Below are 20819 nucleotides of genomic sequence, written 5' to 3' on the forward strand. Positions count from 1 at the left end.
TATATATATATATATATATATATATATAACACTACAGGAGTTGCATGTGCCACTCATATGTGCAACCTCCATTTGAACATGTTTTAGTGTTGAAAGTCTAAAATGTAGAGTTTGTCTGTTATTAGCATGTTTTGCTAACATCCTGGTCATTGAGTTAAACAGTTGCTAAATCCAGCTGGCAAGCAGAACAAATCTTGGTTGGGTGTGATATTATTCCTTCATCTAAGCCAATGTGTCAAAGACAAATAGTCGACAGCATAAGTATCCACCAGCAGATGTTTTCAGTTCACATTCTGGAAGATTTTTGGAGTATTTTCCCATAAAACTACAGCTAGCCAAGTTTCACCAGTGGTAGTCATACCACAGTTTGACAAACACAGGCCTAAAATATTGTAGAAGTCTGCACAGCATGACAGATCCGAAACTGTTTGCTAGGGGTATGTTTTTTAATTTGTTTATTTTTACAGGGAAAGCGACACTCAGGACATATACGACAACGTCCAGTGGAACAGCAGCGTTAGCAGCCAGCCTCCATGGTTACGCTTTCATCTGGGCATCACACGCTGGGAGCTCTACCCACACCGTGACCCCAACATGGAGCCTTTAACCCAGCAGCTCGCCACACATCGCATCGTCAGCGCAGGTAGGGGCATGTGCACTGCAGGCTTTCCATATTTATGCAGTGTTCTTTTGCTCTCCTGCTGAATAATTAAAGCAGAGGGGCTGAAGCTGTTTTACACACCCAATCAGGCGTCTTGGCTGAATTTTTAAGTGAAGAACAAAAATGTACTGATTTTAATTCAGATGGATAGACCTTTGAATCAGACCCCGCTGTGATTTTAAACGGAAACATCATTGGTATTCTTAGCCAAATGTGTGGTGGCAAACTAGGGGCCGCAGAGAGTAAAGAGTCAGGCTGGAAAGGAGAGTTCTGGTATTCCTGCAACACCTGAGGGTTGGGGCTAGACTTTCAAACAGAGGATGACTTTGAAGTTCTTCTCAAATGAGAGAGACTGAAGCTTTGGGAGACCTTTGAGGTTCAACTCAGATGGAAGAGGGTTCAGCAGATGATCGCCAGGGATACACGAGCTGCTGGCTTTGCAGCAAACTTCTCCATGTCAATCATGTGAGTTTCTTCATTGCTTAAGTTTTTTATTGTTATTATTTGGCTGAACCCTTTCGAGGTTAACCATGAAATCCAGATCTGGACCAGTGTTTCTTAAAAAGGTAGCTGAAATTATCCTCTGCATAAGCATTGCTATAGTAGAAAAAAGCTTTGAGAATCTTACAAGTGTTTATGGAATGGCTTGCAAAACCAAAATTCTTTGAGCTCCATGCAAAATGTGTGGATAGAAAAAAACAAAGACCTACATGATGCATCATGCTGTGTGGATGCAGGTGATGGGAAGATGGATGGAGATGAATACAGTCAGAACTACGATAGAATGGCTTAAATAAAGATACATTCATGTGTTGAAGGCAACGTGTATGAAATGATGTCCTTAGTGCACATGCTGAATTGCTAGACTAGAACAGACTGCTACTTCTGTAAAGTTTTACTTAAACACATTTATCCACTTATGAAAAGTGGCGTAGTGTGTCATGAAAAACAAAAATAAATTATTTACACCACTACATTGCATTTAATATTTACGATGTAAATATTTGAACCCCCCAACAATCTTAAGAGATTTTGCCATGTGCGCAGCCTGGCGGGGTCACACACTTTTATGAAGTTTTCTTTATGTGTGGTTTCTGGAACTGACGGTCTGATGGGACATTCACCCTCCCTCCTCACTTCCCTACTGTCTGACCATGACATCTGCCACGTTCCTCCTGAGCGTCGTGCTAAAACTGTGGGAGGGTTCTGAACATTAACTTAGTATCATCCTAAGCTTGATTTCACACCTCAACATCCAGTCTGGAGAGAAAACAAGTCTGAAGGCAATATGTTTTGTTTTTTGTTTGGTTTATTGCCCATGTCCTTAAATAACAAAATAGTTGGTCATATATCTGTTATTTCTCTTTCTCAAAAATGTATCTTACTTTGTACATTTTTGAAGTATTTTCCCACCAGAGACGGTGCTTCAGTGCACCTAGAGAGGAAGAATTACCAAAGCAGCACGGAAAAGCCACTACAGGAGCTGAAATGCTGATGTGTGTTGCTCGTTTCATAAAATAACAAGCATGTGACGTAAAGATGTGTGTATTTTTTGACAGGCGTCTTTATGTCCCCAGTTTGCCTTGCTCTTTAAAATGGCCCAGTCAAAGTCCAAACTTGAGTTAAATTTGGAATGTCAGTCAAACCTTGAACATTGCTGCTCACAGACATTTTCTCTTTTCTATCAAATCTGACTGAACTTCAACTGTTTCTCAAAGATGAGTGAACAAAAACACGTTGGTCTGTCACAGTACAAAGCCTGTAGTGTCACACTCCAAAACGTTCCAGAACATTATTATTAAGATAATAATGTCCCGATTAGGGATAGATACTGCACTGCAAACCTGCGGATACCTAAAGACTCTCCTGTTTAAGTTTATCTAGAAATATGGGAGCATCCCAAACCTTTAAACTGAGAGCAAAAGCAAACCATCTGCAACAATTATGTAACTATTGGGAATTAATGTGTTTGGGAAACTCAGGAGGAAATTAGCAAGAAAGACTCAATGAAAACCAGAAAAGCAGAAACAGCAGAAAACCTGTGTGTGTGTGTGTGTGTGTGTGTGTGTGTGTGTGTGTGCGTGTGCGTGCATGTGTGTGTGTTGCGATGGTAACGCTCTCTGTGCTTGTTTTTCAGTGCAGAAATCCGGGGGGACGCAACTGAAGCTGGTAATGTCGTTTCCCAACTACGGACAAGCTCTGTTCAAACCCAAGAAGTGAGTTGGAGAATGAAAAGAACAAGACAAACATAATGACCGTTTAGCAAAGCCTGCACTAAATGTAATCTTCTTGAAATGGCTCCAGTAAATAAACACCAGATTTAAGGAAGAGCATTGTTGGAAGGAAATCCAATTTCATGTATTATTCATTCACCAAAGGGAGGCTATATAGCTGCAGCATGCTGCATTCCAAAGACAGAATAAGCAAAGGAAGAATAAAAAACCCTGAATGGTAATAATAATAATAATAATAATAATAATAATAATAATAATAATAATAATAATAACACAAAAAAGCAGTTGGAAAACTGCTGGACAGAGGAAGTGTCATGGAAAGTGCCCCCTTCACACGTATTGGCACTCCTAGAAAGTAAATGTATACAAGTATTTCTAGTGACATTTCAGACAAAAAATAAAATAAAATAAAATCGGTATTGGCAGGTAGGAAAACTGCAATCGGTACACCCCTAGAATATATGGCGATAAAATATATTTCAAAATGTAAGCTCTCCTGGCACAAACTCAACAGGAAATCTTTAAAGGTACAAAGCGAGACAAATTGTGCTGCAGTCTAAGGCCTCCGACTGTGACTGCACAGGCCCCGCTTTTTTCAAATGGCATAGTGTTACCTGTCTTTAGGGGTTGTATACAAATTGTTGGATGAGACACATTCTGTCAAACAGAACCAGAAGAACTGAGTCGAACTTACTAGAACCTGCATAACTGAGTTCTTCTTTTCCCGAACAGACAGGAGAGAGACGAAGAGACCAACTACAACCTCTACTACTTCTCCGACTTTGAGCGACACAACGCGGAAATTGCGGCCTTTCATCTGGACAGGTAGAGAATTGCTTTTTTAAAGCCCATAAATCCGCCCCGCTGCCACAGTGAGTGTCGTCAATTAAACAGCAACGTGATGTATTGACTTAATGAACGCGTGTTATGTAACGCTGTGTCTCAGATCTTTCTGCTCTTTTCTTCACCCCCTTCCTTCCCTGCTTTCCTTTCTGTACTCGTCTTTCTTCTCGTCTCCCCTTCATCTCTCTGCAGAATCCTGGGCTACCGGAGAGTCCCTCCTGCAGTCGGGAGGCTGGTGGACGTGGTGAAGGAGATCAAAGATGTCACAACTGACCGCAAATTGGCTAAAACCTTCTTTAATTCCCCCGGTACACACACTCCTAAATTATTCATGCAGCCCGCTTGCAAGGCCTTTGAAATTCTGAATATAAACAAGTGGATTTCAACCACGCGAGTCCTCTCTTCTTCTTTTTTTTTCTCGCTTTGACATTGGTGTCTCTTTTTCAACACCGACCTCTATTTTTCTTGTCTGTGCGCCTCTTTCTCCCTCTAGTGGGCAATGTGTGCTTCTATGGCCAGTGTTCCTACTACTGCTCCACGGAGCACGCGGTGTGTGGAACCCCACAGGACCTGGAGGCCTCGCTGGCCGTGATGCTGCCAGACATGTCCCTGGCCAAACGCAGGAGCTGGAGGTCTCCATGGAGACGCTCATACAGCCGCAGCAAGCTGGCACAGTAAGTAGACCCGGAAAAGTTGAGCTGTTTACAATGAGGAACTTCAAATCATACCAAATGTATTGCGATTTCAGTCAGCGAGGATTTGTTTTTAAGAATATTAATTTACAAGGAGTACATTTCTGACAAAATACTCAGAAATGTTGAGATTATTGTCAGAAATGTTCTAGAAAAAACAAGGACATTTCTGAGTTTAAAAGTAAAAAAAAAAATTCCATAGAACACAAGGAAATTTTCTGCGCATGAAAAGTCAAAAATTTTCTAGAAAAAAACTGAAATTTTGAGATTAATCTCAGAATTTTTCTATCAAAAACTTGGTTGTAGAGTAAAACATGTTTCGACATTTTGGAAATTTTCCGAGATTCAAAAGTCTGACATTTTTAATTTTTGAAACTCTGAAATTTCCAAGTTTTTCTAGAATTTTTTAAAAGATTTATTTAAAAATATCCCTTGGGATTAAACTCAGAGTTTTTTTGTTTTTTTTTTGGCAGAATTGTTCCACGATTGCCCTAATGCTGAGGAAGTGTTGGTTTTTGGAAAATATGACTTTCCATGTGTTTCAGATGGGAAACAGATCCTAATTACTGCGTGAACGTGAAGAAGACCCCTCCGTATGACAAAGGCACAAGACTGGTGGACTTCATAGATTTGGTCGTGTTGGATTTCTTGATGAGTATGTTTGTTCAAGACGGTGCTGCGTTACACTTCTGTTTAATTCTGTTTGTTCATATCACATCCAGTCACAACCAAACTCATCAGAACCTATCAGATAACTTTAATTCAGTTACTTGCTTTCTAGTTCTAGATACTTAGTATTTTTTTACTATAGATAGAAAGCAGTTAAATCACATTTTAATGTCAGTTGGAAAATGTTATAAGCCCAGTCCGTGGCATTGGGTCATTGGCTTTACAGCAACCCTCAACAAGTATGAGGAGAGTGTGGAGAGGAATAACTCGACCCGAACTCAACTCAGGATAAGCCAACGTGGAGATTCCGGGATTTAGCGTCATTGCCTCATAGCTTAAAAAAGAGCTGTAAGTTTTATGGGTCGTTTTTCTCCAGGTATTCTTTAAATAGTCCAACAACATTCATTGTAGGTGGGTGACTCTTAAGTACCCTTGATATTAGTCAGCTTTTTAAGCGAAATGTTATCAAGAGGTAATATTTGTGTATTATTTTTTAAAAACACAGCAATAAGTTTGAATAATGAAACTTATAAATAATGAAACTTATAAAGCTAATAAAGTATAATAAGTATACTTTATTAGCATACTCCATTAACATAACAGCAAAACATTACACTTTTCTCTTATTTACCCAAAGCAAATTAGATTGTGTTAAACATGTTTTTTTTTTGTTTTACTTTTTGCTAGCACCACGACACAGAGCAACTGCTGCATTTTTACTAAATGTAGAAGGTCAGTCTGACTAATGCCTGATTCCCTGATGGCCTCAGGCTGAAAATGACTTTTTACAGTTACTGTATTAAAAAAGAAAGACTCAAGGTGACAAACAGACTTGATCTGAATGCTGTCTAGACGGATGACATCAAAACATTTAAAGCTTTTTATACGAATCCATTTGGTTTTCGTGAACTTCATGGAGTGGTGGAGCAGTAATGAAAAGCTGTGTGTACATTTCAGCTTTATAAGCAACAGTGCAAAACTAAATGAATATAACAATATGGAAAAAAATTAAGCATTCAATTTCTGTAGAGTTTAGATAGAGTCTGTTCTTAGCAACTTTTCATTATTACTCCATGCCTCCCTGAAGTTCACAAAAATAGAGTAGGACATACTTTACTGATCCACGAGGGGAAATTGCTTATTAGTTGACTACTCCATCGAAGGTGTTAAATATTAATAATACAAATGCAATCATAAGAGATCAAATATACCTGTATAAAAAAATATAATATATAAATAAATAAATATACGACATGTCCTAATTGGAAAAAAAAAAGAAACAACCCTCATCCTTTATGTATTTTTTTTAAACATGTAAAATATCATGTAAAATCAACTTTTTATTTTCTTCTCACACTTTTCTTCTGATAAAAGGATTATGATAATGAGTGGGACTTGTTTTTAAAATATTGTCTAAATTTTTTTCTTAAAACTTTATTGATTAGCGTCTTCAAACAGTGTCTGTCACAGTAAAACGTAAATCACTATAAATAGAGAACGGTTTCTGAAAACAAATATGCTTCAACTGTATGAGCAAATGTATTAAAATTCCAACAAGAGCATAAGGAAGTTCTCGAACAAGGGATGAAATTAGGTTTTGTTTTTAAAAAAATTAAGGCTACAGGTCTGTTTTCACTCAACCTTCCACGCCTGACAACCTCCCGTCAACAGAATTCACTGCGCGTTACCATAACAACGAGCTTGTCGCCATGGTTCCCTCACAACTTTTTCCTGCGCAGGTAAGAGAGAAAGTTGCTAAAGTGTTTTCTTCATTTATTTATTTGTAATTTGTTAGCGAGAGTGCGTTATGTTTCAAGTAACCGTTCAAGTTCATAATAGACACTTTATTTTATTTTTTTTATTTGTAAACACTGATAATTTAAGAAGCTTTATTATTATTATTTTTCTCTGCGAGTCGTCGTCTGTCGTCGAAATGCTAGCATAGTTAGCTAACAAAAACGCAGTGAAAACTCATATTTAGCTTAGCATGGTAAATTTTGTCACGCAGTAGTGATGGGTAACAGACAATACTACTGTAAACTACTGAAAAAAACAGCACTATTTAGTGGAAGAAACTTAGTATAGTGGTAATACAGGTGTTGTGCTGTGAGGTAATTAATGCTTGTCAATAATTTAACCAAACTCTGTCATCCGTTGTATTACATTCACTGTTATCTTGCTTAGTTGACTATTTATTTAATTTAAATATTTAAAGCTACATTGCCAACAAAATTCTCACTCTGAACTTTTTCACACTTTGCCACAAACTTTCATGTATTTTTCTGTGATATTATGTGGTGCACTAACATGAAGTAGAGAAAGGCAAAGCATACGTGCTTTTTACCTTTTTTTTCCAAATAGCAATCTGGAAAGTGTTGTGTGGAAATGGTTCAGTATCTTTTAAGATATCTCAAAATCTTTTAAGATTTTGGGATATATATACCTTACTACCTCTGAAGGTAGTATTGCCAACTACCTTCAGAGGTCAACTAATGAATAAACAGAGTCCCTTTGTTAGAGAACAAAACTTTATGTTGGATGAAAAAATATCCCAAGCTTTTAAAAACACACAGGTGTATGAGGGTGTAGGTTCACCTCCTGACAGAATAGACATCTTAAACATAAAGCTAGAGCATTAAAGGTGTGTTAGAATGACACTTGAAATTTGTGTTTACACACACTTTCCATTCAATCTGATTAAGCTTGGGCTTTTTTGAAGCATAAATTAGCAGGGATTTTTAGTGTGAAAAGAAACCCCAAAACACCTGCAGCTGCAAATGGCAATAATACAAAGTATTGATTCAGGGCAACTAAGTATAAACTTTTCAGATTTGTATTTGGTAAAACCATTGAAAATCATGTGTGCTTTTTTGTCAACTTCATCTGCGACGCTGTTTGTGGCTACTGCATGATACAGCATGGCTGTAACCTTTTCTCATTTCTTTAATTCCCTACAGAAACTCACTGTTGCAATGCAAGGTCGATTTTGTTATTCTTACACCAGCTAGTGGTGTACACAAACAAATCAGCAGCATGTTTGCTGGCTCTTCTCCGATGTGTCGTAGAGACAAATCAAAGTCTGGACCCATAGTTAAGAAAAAGGCCCACTCCCCTGAAAGAACTTTACTGCCTCGGTTCTCTGAGAAATGCTTCCCGACATCCTCCGGGTCAAAAGACCTTTTCAATTTCACGTCTTTCACTGAAAACCTTCCATCTAACAAACCCGAGTCGTTGTGGAAACCACCTCATTTCATCGGTCATGCTGGTTCACAGAGAGCCTTAGCTGAGGCAAAATGGGCTGAAGGACTTCGACCAGTGACCCCTGCCTTAAGAGCTGACACCCCCACTGCAATTGCTCAGCTGAAAGCAGAGAGGTAATATTGTTTGGTAGTTAAAAAAAAAGAAAAAATGAAATAGCATTTTTGTGTCTAAATGCTGAGCTTCAATGGAGTAACGCTGAACAGAAGGTTATATTTCTAACTGAAATCCTTTCATGAAAAAACTGACCAATCTCAAAGGGTCAAGAATTTCCCCTTCGAGTCCTAAAGAAGTTTCTCTTTTGTTGATTGTTCTTTGTTGCTTCAGTCTTGCAGCGGATGATGAATCGATAGATGTGTCAGTGAGCAAGGGCAGAAGAAAAATGAAAACCGCTAAAGGAAGTAAACGAAATGCATATCCTCTGACCGGCATAGAGGTTTTTCAGTTGTTTGCAGAGAGGAAAGACCTGGAGGAACTGTTTTACCTGAAGGAAGTGCATAAGGATACATACAGGTAGAACTGACACTTGACTCCTTTTGTTGCTTGAATGCTGAATGTTAAAATGTAAATGAGCGTGTAAGTGTAATTTTGATTTGTAGGCCTTATGATCTGCGAGTGGTCCAGGCCACAGATGCTGGAATGGACCACTACGTCTTCTGTCCTAATTCTGTGGTTCACGTGACGACGACAGGATTTGGTGGAGCTGTCAGTCTTGCAGAGTGGTACAGAGAGTACGTGCTATGGACGACTTTGCAGAGAATCAGTTTTTTCAGAAACTTCAGAATGAGCAAAACTTTTTCCAGGTAAAGTGCTTCAACTATAATTTGCCTGTCTTAATGGGGTGCACCAATCGTAACTTTCTGGCCAATCACCGTCTGCCGATCTTTAAAAACCCCTATTTCTCACCGCTGGGCTATAATATGCAACGTTATTTATATGTATTTTTTTTTCATCGTCTCTTGGCTGCGCGTGGCAGATGGCGTAAGACAGTACGCAGGATACATTTTCGGCGCAAGTGCGACGAGCTTCAGGATCTGCTTCTGTTAGCTGTACCTCAGTTCAGAACTGCTCTACATCTGTTATCTGGGTAAGTTAGAAGTAACTTCAGTTTGAATAGTGATATAAATAATACTGGAACATTTGTGTTGAAGGCAAACTGTCTAACGCTTAGGTGAAGCAAACAAAATTGGACTTTTAAGCCACTTTTGTACTCCCTGTGCCTACAGAGTAATTGAGGAGCTACAAGGAATAAACTGGATGCCTTTGGATGACTCTAAAAGCTTTTCATTGCTAGAATTCAACAAAGTACTGATGACGAAAAACAATGAGTGTTTTCTGACTCTACAGAAGTTATCCAAATATCAGGCCGCGCTTCTGAATTCGGTATGTCTTTGTTTTACAAAGACATCTAAAAAAAAATTCAATTTTTGGCTCAGCATGAGTATTGTTTTTGTTTTATTCATTGAAAAACGTCTAATCCTCATTTTTTTTTTAATCTTCAGGTAAAGGATGAGACTTATGAAAATCACAAGCAGCTCCAGATGCAACTAGAACTTTCCAAAAAGATCAGTAATTCTTCTGAACCCATTTATCGGCTCTTGGCCTGCCGACAAAGCATAAAGAAACAGCTGACTGAGTCGAAAAGCATTTTGAAGAAACTGGGAAACTTTGCGCTGCTGGTCCATCACATCATTATACAGAATCTTGTTACTGTCGTTCAGCAAGATGCCAATTCTTTTCTCAAATTCTTTAAGGTATTAAGAGAATATAATACAAAGTGCACTGCAAAAGTATTCATGTAGCGCAAATGTTTTTATATGGCGTGAAGTTAAAAAGCACAAACTTTAACGTAAAAAGAGAGTATGCAAATTTATTCAGTCACTCAGGAATTTGTTTGAGAAAGGTAATGGACTAACAGCATTATGAATGCCAATGAACAGAGCAATGATAAAGTTGTGGAGCAGTTTAAAGTTAGGTCAGGCTATAAAATGGTATTCCAAGTTTTGAATATCTCAAAGAATACTGTTTAATCCATCAAATTATCAGGTGTCTGTTCTCTAAAAAGTCTTAAAAGTCTTAAATTTGTGTACATAAACATAAGGTCTTAAAATATCTTAGATTCATTTAAAAAATATATGTGTGCCTTAAATACGTTAACACAGGTTCTAAATTTTAAAGTCAAGACGGTTTAAACTAACGGTTACTACCTGCTAATATGTGCTTGCTAGATAGCTTTTTTTTTTAAAATCATGGCTAAGTGCAGACCTATTGCCATTTGGCTGGATGGCATTTTTTTCCTCCATTGGCTCACTTCTTTTGCCTACCATTATGATACTTGGTGTGCTCTCTGTGTTAAGGTTGTAGAGAGCCATATGCAGGGTGAGAAGCACAAAGCCACTGCCAAGAGCTTCAAACAGAGCCCAGAAATCTCATAGCTTTTCTATGGATGAATGATGGTAGTAGAGAGGGATCCCTCTAATATTCCATATATTTATAGTTTTTTTCAGTCTTAAATTTCATTCGTGGTAACATTAAAATGGTCTTAAGTTTGACTTTCTGAAACCTGCAGATACTCTTGTTTATAGAGTTTGGCACAACCAGTTGCAGAGATCCACTGCTTAGGTGGGGTAACATGTTTGTAGGACAGGTTTTTGTAATGCACTACCCAAATCTGGCCTTTGTGGACAGCAGAACTACACATCAGTTTCATTTGGAATTAACACTGGACAAAAACAAGTCACCAGTCACTTTCACGTTGTCTCCTCTAAATTTTATTTTCAGAACTAAGACGCATTTTTCACCTGTTAACATAAACGGGGACGCAAAGCTATTATGAAGCTCATCTTTTAGGAGTTGATACGCTGATGTTTATTGTGTTATGTGTTTTTCAGAGAGTTTCGTCTAAGCGGCGCGGTATCTTCCACACTGAATTGCGTTTCACTACCAATAGTCAGTTAAGCACTGACCCACCAATCTCTGAGTTTCACAAAACACTGACCACTTCCTTCCTGAGGGCTAACACCATTGTTCGGGTAGCTAAGCATTTACTTTAATACAAATTTTATGATATTTAAATTAAAATATGTATTGTATGGACATCAACTCTTTTCATCCCTGACAGATATGTGACAACTTAGGATTCTTCCTGGAGACCAGCAGCAAACCCTGTGACTCAGATCAGGATTTAACCTCTGATGAATGTTCTACTGTGACAGGTATGGTCATTTCTTTTTGTTTCTATTAATGTTGTGTTGTAGTAACATCATGTTGCTTTGTACGGAAGCCAACAGCAGACATGCTCTACATTTTCCCTTGGTTTTCTTGTGATGACTTAATTTCCCGATGGTTTTCTCAAGTAAACCTTTCACCATTGGCATGAATTTGAAGGATGGATTCAGGTTTAACACACACCTCGATTAACTCGTTAATTTGAGAAAACCATTGTGAAATTAACTCACTACCTCAATTAAAACATTGTGAAATTAACCACTTATCTCAATAAAAACATTGTGGAATTAACTTATCTTGAGAGAACCATTGTGAAAATTACTCATCTCAAAAAAACCATCCGATGATTTTTTTCCCAAAAAAAAAACATCGGAAAAATTAAATCATCTTGAAAAAAACTTTTGTGAAATTAACTTATTTCAATAAAAACATTGTGAAACTAACTCGTTATCTTGAGAAAACCATTGACAAATTAATTTATCTCCAGAAAACCATCTGGAAAAAGTACATGCAAAAGATGTCCGCTCTCAGCTTCCATAGCTTTGAGTTGCAATTTTGTAAGAAAAACAAGTTTTTATTGTTCTCCAGAAGCAAATGCAGTTGCAGTGATTGATCAACCAGCCTCTCTCATTCAGCTTCTTTGACAGTGAAAGGCAAAATGGTGGATGGCTGCTACTATCCTCTTTCCAAAGCCCAGCTAGAGTGGTACATCAACATCAATGATGTTTCAAAGCAAGTTGACACTGAGCATGCCAAGATCATCAAGGTAAAAGTATCTATTTTAATGACCACTAGAAGCTGATCTTAAATATTAGTAGTCTGCTCATATCTTCTCATGTCTCTTCGGACAGGACTCCGAACTAGAAATAGAACAGTTCTATTCGTATTACTCATGGCTGAAGAACATCCATTTGTTTGTCAGTCAGTGGAGTTCAGCCTTACTGGAAACCATTAAAGATCAGCCTGTGTCTGTGTATGAGGAGCTCATTAAGCAGCTGCGCTGCTGGGCTCAGAGAGTCCAGACAGTGACTCCATCAAGCCGCACATCCAACAAGCTGATCATCATCCATGCTACCAGCACAAAGCAAACTCTAAGTATGTCACTGTGCGACAACAAAAGCTTCCTTTTCATGAAACCTCAAAGTGCAACTTTTGGCTTCCTAAACTGAAAGTCAGATATTAATATTCTGGGGTTTTGGAAACCTTTCCAAATGTTAAATAATGTAAAGCACTGAAAACTGTAAAAAAAAAAAAAAAAGAACAGGCAATACATTTAAAGACCTTTCTAAATTGATTTGATTTTGCAAATTTGTGTGTGGTATCTGTGTGAAACAATACATTAAACTAGATTTGTTGCAAAAATTGCACACTCTTAAAATACAAACCACCAAGATGCTCTTTAAGCTTCATGAAAGGTCTGCTAATGTCTGTACGGTTTGAGAAATGTACTTTGTGTCTCATGATGAATCCTCTTCCTCTCTTTCCTGTTGTTTCATCAGTGGAGGTGCTTAGTATCATTAAGGAGGAAGTGCAGAGCCTACTTGTCGACCAGATGAAGAGGCAGTCAGAAACCCTCATGGAGGAGCTGGAGAGGATGACTGCTGAACTCAAAACAGAACCGGACGATGTGAATGACTTCTCTCAATTCGTCTTTACGGTAAAGAAACATTTTCAAAATAAGATGCTTACACAAAAGAGGACAATATTTGAAAGTAATGGTTGTATGCCTTATATCAACGTGAAATACAGTTAAAACCTGATACTTGCGTACACCCAATACAGATTTTGTTTTCTCTCACTGTCAGACGTTAAATCAGACCAAACTTCTCTTGTTCTAGGTGACTTGGAATGACCGAAAATATTTCTATATGCTAAATCCCAGAGATGTTATGAAGTTGTTTTTACCTCTTTTTTCACCCACATTACTCTGTGTTCTGGCAAGATAAAATAATTACATATCTTTGTACAATCCTGCTGGTTGTTGCTATGGAAACAGAAAGTTGTGGGTTATTAATTAGACATTTTTCATCATCTTAAAAAGTAAAAAAATAAAAAGTGTTACTTTTATATTGACTTGTTTGTTAGAAGTACCAACAGCAACTCTGGTAAGTTGATTAAAAACAGTAATTTCTCCACCATGAATAAGCATATTCAAATTAGGTTGGATCTTTGCCAGGATGGCATACAAATCTGTTTATGTCTCTAAATTAAAGACAATTTTGTTTGTTTTACACTTAAAAGAAAGGTTTATGAATAATAAGTGTCATTTTAGGCCATCTTTTTTTACACTTTCAACCCAAGTGAACAATTTATCCTAAATATGTCTTTATCTTACTGTGGCAGATGCTCCTTTATGCACTGCTGTTTCATATTGAAAACAAAGCAATGTGTCTATACATCTTTGCTCTGTTTTTAAACATTTTCCATTTCAAGGATTTGATGTTTGTGCCACATTTATTTTAGCATCCTTCTGTCAACCGACATCTCAACTATAGGGAAGTGGTAGAGGGAGGAGGGTATTTTAATCACAGTTAATGAAGTTGTGATCATTTAAAATCTGTTTGATAAACAGGTTGTTTGTTGCCCCTGTGCAGGTCAGGGAGTTGGAGAAGATACTGGCTGACATGCAGAGGCGTTTGGAATACATTCTCTCTCTACGTGACACAATTTGCATGATCTATAGGAAGATGACTGAGGAGGAGCTGGCTTTAGAAGAGAAGGTTAGTTGACAGAGATGTGAAAATTATGCCATAAATAAGGCACTTCATAGACGTGCTCTCTGTTTATGTGGATAAACTTGAAAACTTGCAACTTTTTTGGTCAGATCTCGAAAATATAACTTTTTCATTTGCATCTGTTTGTGTTCTTATATTTAGATGATGAGGATATGGGATAATTTTATTGCCCATCTGAAACAGGCTCATACCCTTGTGTCCCAAAGCCTTCCCACTGTGACCAACGCACTGGGCACAATGTTTTCATATTTGTCGTATGACCTTAGACATATAGTCCTTAAGGCCACCTCTGGGCCTTTCCTTGACCCAAGCCAGAATGCCAACGAGATGGTGTGTAAACTGAAATACATGGGGACACGTGTGCAAACACTCAGGACCAAACTGGAGGAGCTTAGTAATTGCAGTCAAACTATGCAAGGTGAGTCTAGATAAAAATATTTTGTATGAGAAAAAACAAAAAGAATAGGCATATTTAATAGTTATGCAACTAATTGAGAAATCGATGTTATCAAGTTACTAAACCTCTGACTCTTTGTGCGTCCCATTAGAGGAGCAACTGGATCTAGCTAGTCTGGCAGTAGATGTCAAGAAAATCCTTGCCCGTAGAGAGTTGTGGCAACTTAAAGCTGAGTGCACTGCATGGATGGAAGAGTGGAATCTACTGCAACTCAATGATGTAACCTGTCAAGTCATTCATTTTTATTTTATTACCAGAGAAAATGAAATAGCTACAATATGTTTTTTTATTTGAGTTACTCCTTAAGTCAATTTTAATGTCCTTCAGCCTTAAGTGAATTTGTGATTCTTTTCTGGCATCTGTTCATTTCTTTGGAGCTTAAATAACTTGTGTAAACCTACACCATATAACATTTGTGAATGGAGTTTAGGCCTGTTGTAAATGATTATTTTAGTAATTGAGAAATTTTTCCTATGAGAGTATCAATAGGTACTGAGCAATTAGAAAATATGATTAAAATATGACTAAATGCAGCTACCATGATACAAATCAGACTTCTATATGTGCCTGGTATCCTAAAGAAGTGTATTACAAATGGGTTTGTTTCTTAAGAGCAGTATTTGTTGTTCTGGGGCTGTGACTGCTCTGCCATGCAGTCACAGCCTTACACTTACCTAAAAAAGAAGTAATAAATAGTTCTTATGGCCAGTTTTATTATTATCACTATAGTACTACAAAATATAAAACTTTTAAGTCTAGAAATCCTTATTATTCTATGATGCTTCATTTATCTCCTGATTTGTTTTCATTGTTAGGTTTCAGTGCCACAAGCTATGGAGAAAATTATCCTTTGGAAAAACCAAGCACTGTCTTTGACCAGTATCATCCCTGCTGATGACGCAGTGCTGGAAGAAACATCAAGAATCCTGAAAAAGCTAAGCCACCAGGCTGAGGTCTTGGCAAATCTGAAGAAGTCCATGCTTAAGGAGAAACACTGGAAAATTCTTCTCCAAGGTTAGTGACTTTGTGTATGTATGTTTTACCACATGAATCACATCTTATACAGTGCTTTGCAAAAATAATCATTTCATGTGAATTTTTTCACTGCTCACTATTGTTTTTTCCTACTGAGATAATTGATTTTGGGTGGTGGGGTTGATATAACAGAATAACACCAAGTTGTGCATAATTGTGAAGTGGAAAAACAAGACTGTATAGTTTTCAGCATTCTTTGCTTATTGAAATTGAGAAAAATGTCCCATGGATTCATATTAAACACCCTTAGTCAATACTTTGTACAACCACCAACATTTGCCCTTCCGACTTTTCAAGCTAGCCATATTAAATGGACAGCCTCTCTAGGGCAAGTTTCAAAAATTGTCTCACATCCTCTGGATTTACATACAATCTTTGACTTTTCCATTCCAACACAAAAAATGCTTTGATCTATTCTACTCCATTGTATTTTGAATGTGTGTTTAGGTTCATTTTCCTGCTGAAAGAATTGTTCTACATTGAGGCTATTTTGACTTCTGCAAGGCTTGTGTCAATCCATCACTCTTTTGTTTCTTTATTTTAACAATGACTTTCTTTTTGCTGTATGTTTTCAAATATTATTGTTTACTAATTTTTATGATTTTATTTTAAGGTTGCATTGACTTTTACACGAGGTTATTTGAGTCATGGTAGTAAACACCTTATCTCTAAGGTTTTTATTTGTAAATTTAGAAAACTCTATATAATTTTTTTTCCCACTTTACAGTTAAGTGCTACTTTGTGTTGGTCTGTATCATATAACCGCTGTAAAATACACAAGAATTTGTATTTGGCAAAATGTGGATTTGTTTAAGGGATGTAAATACTTTTACAAGGTATATATGATTCCAGGAGTCATATAAACCATTAATAAAAATGTTGTGTCACACAGACATGGGCCTGCTTGATGTTCAAGAGAACAACCTGACTGTCGGTACATTCATGTCTTTCTTTGACTCTGAAACCCACCATACACTTTTGGAAAAGGCGAGTAAACATTTCAGATTATATGCAGTCTGGTACAGTAGTGATTGAATGGCAACAAAAGACAAGATAACATGTTTTGGAAATCAGGCTTAATAATTACTTAATGTAAACCATCCTTTTTTAAATTTTTTACTATTTTCAGACATGCAGGGACGCACAAATAGAGAGGGACTTGGAGAAGGATCTCCATATGCTTTGTTCACAATGGAAACAGAGAGTCTTTCAGTTACATGAGTTGGTTCTCCCTGCTTGCTGTCATTGTCCGACTCCAAGTAGTTTCTACAGAGAAGAGATTTTCATAGGATCCATCCGGTTAACTGTTAAAACTACCAGCCAATGCTTCTGTAATGGTACCAGATTCACCATTGTTGGTATGGCCAAATAAATTTGACCATTTCGGTATTTCACTTGAAAACTTTGATTTCACTGCTTCTATACCTCAGGAGTTTACGCTATAACAATATTCTCCTACTTTCTCTCTCAGGTCTAGAAACACACTTTGTTGAGATCCAGAAGGACTTGATAACACTTTCCACTATGATGAAGTCCCCACACAGTGTTGAGATCAGGCTACAGCTGAGAAAATTGGCTGAGTCTCTAAAAGTTCTTGGTGAAGTAGTGATTAAGAAAGCATGTTAAAAGATTTTCTGTTTGTCTTCTGCTCTTTAAAATAAGCTGCCTTTTTCCTCTTTATAGGTAAGCTGCTTGATTTATTTGAAAGATTTCAGCAAATTTGGGTCTTCCTGACAAAGGCATTCATAGAAACATCAAATTGTGACCGAGAAAATCTGGTAAGTTCTAATGCGTACACAAGTTGAACATGTCTGATTTTAAAAGCTTTGAAACTAAGTATGTTCATATGGATGTTTTTTTCAGCTGAAGCATTTTCAACCAGTTGACGATGCTTTTAAAAAAATTATGCAATCAATCTCAACGGACCCTCACATGTGGACCTTCGTGTGCTCTGAACTAAATCGCAAACATGACAGTGAAAGCCTTTGCAAGACTCTCATGGACGGTTTGTTTACAATGGAAGATATTTCCAACCAGATGGAGAATCTTTTTCAGAACTTTTGTGAGCAGTTTCCAAGATTGTCCTTTTTGAGCGAGAGTGAGATAATACAGCTCCTCTCTTTTCACCCATTGGTACTGAAACAGCAATTCTTTTTGCGCAAATGCTTCAAAGGTGTACATTTGCTTGAAGTGGATCTTAAAAGATTGTCACATACAAGCATTTTGGAGAGCTCTGGGCCTTCATCTGAAAATCCCAAACAGATAAAAGTTCTGGGTGTTTTTGGCAGCCTCCGGGAACACATTGCTTTTCAGCCTCCTCTGGAGTCGAACCCTGACATCTTGACTTGGCTATGTGAATTTGAAAAACACTTGAAATTGTCAATGGTAAAACTCATAAAACAGTGCACAGTGCTGAGAAGACAGCTTGAGCCGGTTGGTCAAGAGCTAATGTACATCAGTAACGTGGAAGACTCTGAGTCGGGCAATGCAGACGAGATGAACGATGCACACCCATTGTTAGATTTGTTTCTGGATTTTCCACTTCAATGTCTGCTTGTGGTAGAGGAGGCATTCTGCTGCAGTTGTGTTCTCAAGGCTTTCCAGGAAGGAAGTCCACAAGCATTGAATGATCTCAAGACAAACAACAATTTAAAACTGACAATCCTTTGCAATGTTATCAGGAATAGAGTCCTGGGCTCTGAAAATAAATGTTTGATTTCCAAATATGCAATGATGTGTTTGCGGGCCTTGGTGCAACTTGCAATGAATCATGGACAGCAGCTGTCTCGACTCATGGACCTACCAGGGGTACCCGAGTCATCTTTTGAGTGGCTAAGCATGATGAAATATCATATCAACACAGAAGATGAGATTCTGGATTGCAGCGATAATCCGTCATGTTATGTGGATATTTTGGATCACCATTTCCAGTACGGCTTTGAGTATTATGGACCACATGACTGGTTGTTGGTGCATACTCCCACTACCGACAAGGCAACACTGGGGCTTGTTCTTGCTTTGATAAGGTACAGGTCTGGGTTCATGGGTGGACTTTCCATGTCTGGAAGAACAAACACAGTAATCCAGCTAGGAAAAGCACTTGGACAGCTGGTTGTGGTTAAAGAGTGCTCTCCAAGCATGACTTCTGCTGTTGTTAAACGAATGTTGGTGGGTGCCATTCAGGCAGGAGTGTGGCTTCTGTTGGAATCTGTGGACTTACTATCACATGGTGTCCTGACAGTGCTACAACAGCTTCTCAGTGACATACACCACTGCTATGTGGATGTACAGAAAAAAAGGAATCAAAAGCTGATAGAGGAGTCAGAGTGTGGAACTGCACCCAGAGACACAGGTTTCATTGAGATTTTAGATCTAGAACATCATTCTGAGCTTCTAGGGAAAATAACATTTTTCAACACAAGCTTTGGATGTGTTCTTACCTCATCTAATCAATATGCAGCAAAGATTCCAGATTGCCTGCGATTTGCTGCCAGACCTATTTCATTAGCACACCCTGATTACAGAATTGTTGCTGAAGTGACGCTGGCTTCCATTGGATTCTTAGATGCATTGTCTTTAAGCCATCGTCTGTTGTGCCTGATCACCCTGATTAAAGATTCTGAATGCCTACCTGATTTATTCAATGACAATCAAAGCTGTTTTCTTGTTGTCTTGCAAAAGCTCATCTCTGCCTCAGAAATATACTTACACCATGCTATAAGTCAGCGAGAAATTTCCATTCGGGATCAAGTAAGTGCTGCTGAAGAGAGTGATCCTTTGTCAGTGGAAATACCGCCTGACAAACATTTTGTGAAAGACAAAAAAGAAACTACAAAGTTTCCAAAGCTACGCAAGGCTCTGCTGTGCACTCTACAGGCTTTGATGGAGGAAACAGCGATTGTCAAAGCTATTCTTTCTGTTTTGACACCGGAGCACAGGAAAGCCTCCCAGTTCTACACTATTCTCAAGGACACATTCCCTTTAGCAGTTCAGTTTCCATATTTTCAAAAATTTATTCAAGAAAGCGAGAAAAGACAACTTCAAGATGCTATTGTTGAAGAGCTGCAAGAAGTACACCTCTGTTGTGACAAGGAAATAATAAAGCAAACCCTTGCTGTGTACCAGACCATGAAGTTCTCTCAAACGGTCATTCTTATTGGCCCATCGGGTAGTGGAAAAACTACTTGTTACAGCATTCTGGCTGGGGCATTAAGTAGACTGGCAAGCACAAGTATAAACAACAAAGGTATCTCACATGGAGAAGCAGAGATCATTTCATTGAAATGGTGCTATGTTGACACTGTGGTCCTGTTTCCTAATGCCATGTCCCACAATGAGCTATTTGGATGTTTCTGTGAAAAAAGAGGATGGAAAGATGGAGCTGCCGCAAAAGTTCTTAAAGATTCAGAACGATGCGATCGAGCATGCCTTGAAATCTTTACGGATGACGTAGACAGCGAAGAGACATCACTTGCGAAGTGGTTGGTGTTGGACGGAGAGCCTGTAGGTCAGCCTTGCTGGTTAGATTACTTAACCACACTGTGCAGTTCCCAGGATCCACATCTGTGTATGTCAACAGGTGAAACAATCTTATGTCCATCACAATTCAGTCTGCTTCTGGAGATGACCGACCTATGTGATGCAAGTCCCTCTGTTGTGACCCGGTGTGGCCTTGTTTATTTCACACACACTGATCTATGGAAGGCCATATGGAACAGTGAAATGGATGCTATCTCGAAAGAGTATAAACTGGATGAAGGAGTACAGAAAATGTGGAAACGACTGGCTCAAGATCTTTTCTCCAAAACGTTGAGTTTACTTGGGCAACATGGTTTAACTTCTGTCAATAATTTTGAAAGTGGATCATGTGAAAATCATGGCCTTCAAGAAATCACATCTTTTGTTAGGATCCTGCGAGCTCTTCTGCAACATTTTGTAAGGCACCCCCCAAAAGACAAAAAAGGTGTGTTAATCACAAAAGATGAGCTGATACACTTGTGATAGTCA

The 20819-nt window shown here is 38.1% G+C and overlaps 2 protein-coding genes across 6 annotated transcripts in view; both read left to right on the forward strand.

The window, feature by feature from the left end:
- The window catches only part of LOC103154837 (extracellular serine/threonine protein kinase FAM20C-like), a 61679-nt gene that overhangs the window by 18441 nt on the left and 22419 nt on the right, over positions 1-20819 (forward strand). For both annotated transcript variants that reach the window (XM_016663072.1, XM_007576258.2), the window contains exons 3-8: positions 468-643; positions 2799-2877; positions 3628-3720; positions 3931-4046; positions 4232-4412; positions 4976-5085. In XM_016663072.1, coding sequence (XP_016518558.1) covers positions 468-643; positions 2799-2877; positions 3628-3720; positions 3931-4046; positions 4232-4412; positions 4976-5085 — 755 coding nt within the window. The remainder of the gene's footprint in view (positions 1-467; positions 644-2798; positions 2878-3627; positions 3721-3930; positions 4047-4231; positions 4413-4975; positions 5086-20819) is intronic.
- dnhd1 (dynein heavy chain domain 1) overlaps positions 6393-20819 on the forward strand; it is a 34423-nt gene continuing 19996 nt past the window's right edge. Inside the window, exons 1-21 of one of the 4 annotated variants that reach the window (XM_016663069.1) lie at positions 6393-6838; positions 8057-8473; positions 8685-8870; positions 8957-9160; positions 9334-9444; positions 9584-9740; positions 9860-10111; positions 11249-11389; positions 11479-11572; positions 12221-12351; positions 12437-12680; positions 13085-13242; positions 14180-14305; positions 14462-14738; positions 14869-14996; positions 15593-15791; positions 16705-16799; positions 16942-17170; positions 17284-17409; positions 17496-17590; positions 17676-20775. In XM_016663069.1, the coding sequence (XP_016518555.1) occupies positions 6684-6838; positions 8057-8473; positions 8685-8870; positions 8957-9160; positions 9334-9444; positions 9584-9740; positions 9860-10111; positions 11249-11389; positions 11479-11572; positions 12221-12351; positions 12437-12680; positions 13085-13242; positions 14180-14305; positions 14462-14738; positions 14869-14996; positions 15593-15791; positions 16705-16799; positions 16942-17170; positions 17284-17409; positions 17496-17590; positions 17676-20775 (6625 nt within the window). In that variant the 5' untranslated portion in view covers positions 6393-6683. Of the gene's footprint in view, positions 8474-8684; positions 8871-8956; positions 9161-9333; positions 9445-9583; positions 9741-9859; positions 10112-11248; positions 11390-11478; positions 11573-12173; positions 12352-12436; positions 12681-13084; positions 13243-14179; positions 14306-14461; positions 14739-14868; positions 14997-15592; positions 15792-16704; positions 16800-16941; positions 17171-17283; positions 17410-17495; positions 17591-17675; positions 20776-20819 lie in introns of those variants that run through there. The other 3 variants (XM_007576257.2, XM_016663070.1, XM_016663071.1) reach the window with 3 other exon arrangements.

This window comes from Poecilia formosa, unplaced genomic scaffold (assembly GCF_000485575.1).
Source record: "Poecilia formosa unplaced genomic scaffold, Poecilia_formosa-5.1.2 Scaffold403, whole genome shotgun sequence".
NCBI classification, from domain to species: Eukaryota; Metazoa; Chordata; class Actinopteri; order Cyprinodontiformes; family Poeciliidae; genus Poecilia; species Poecilia formosa.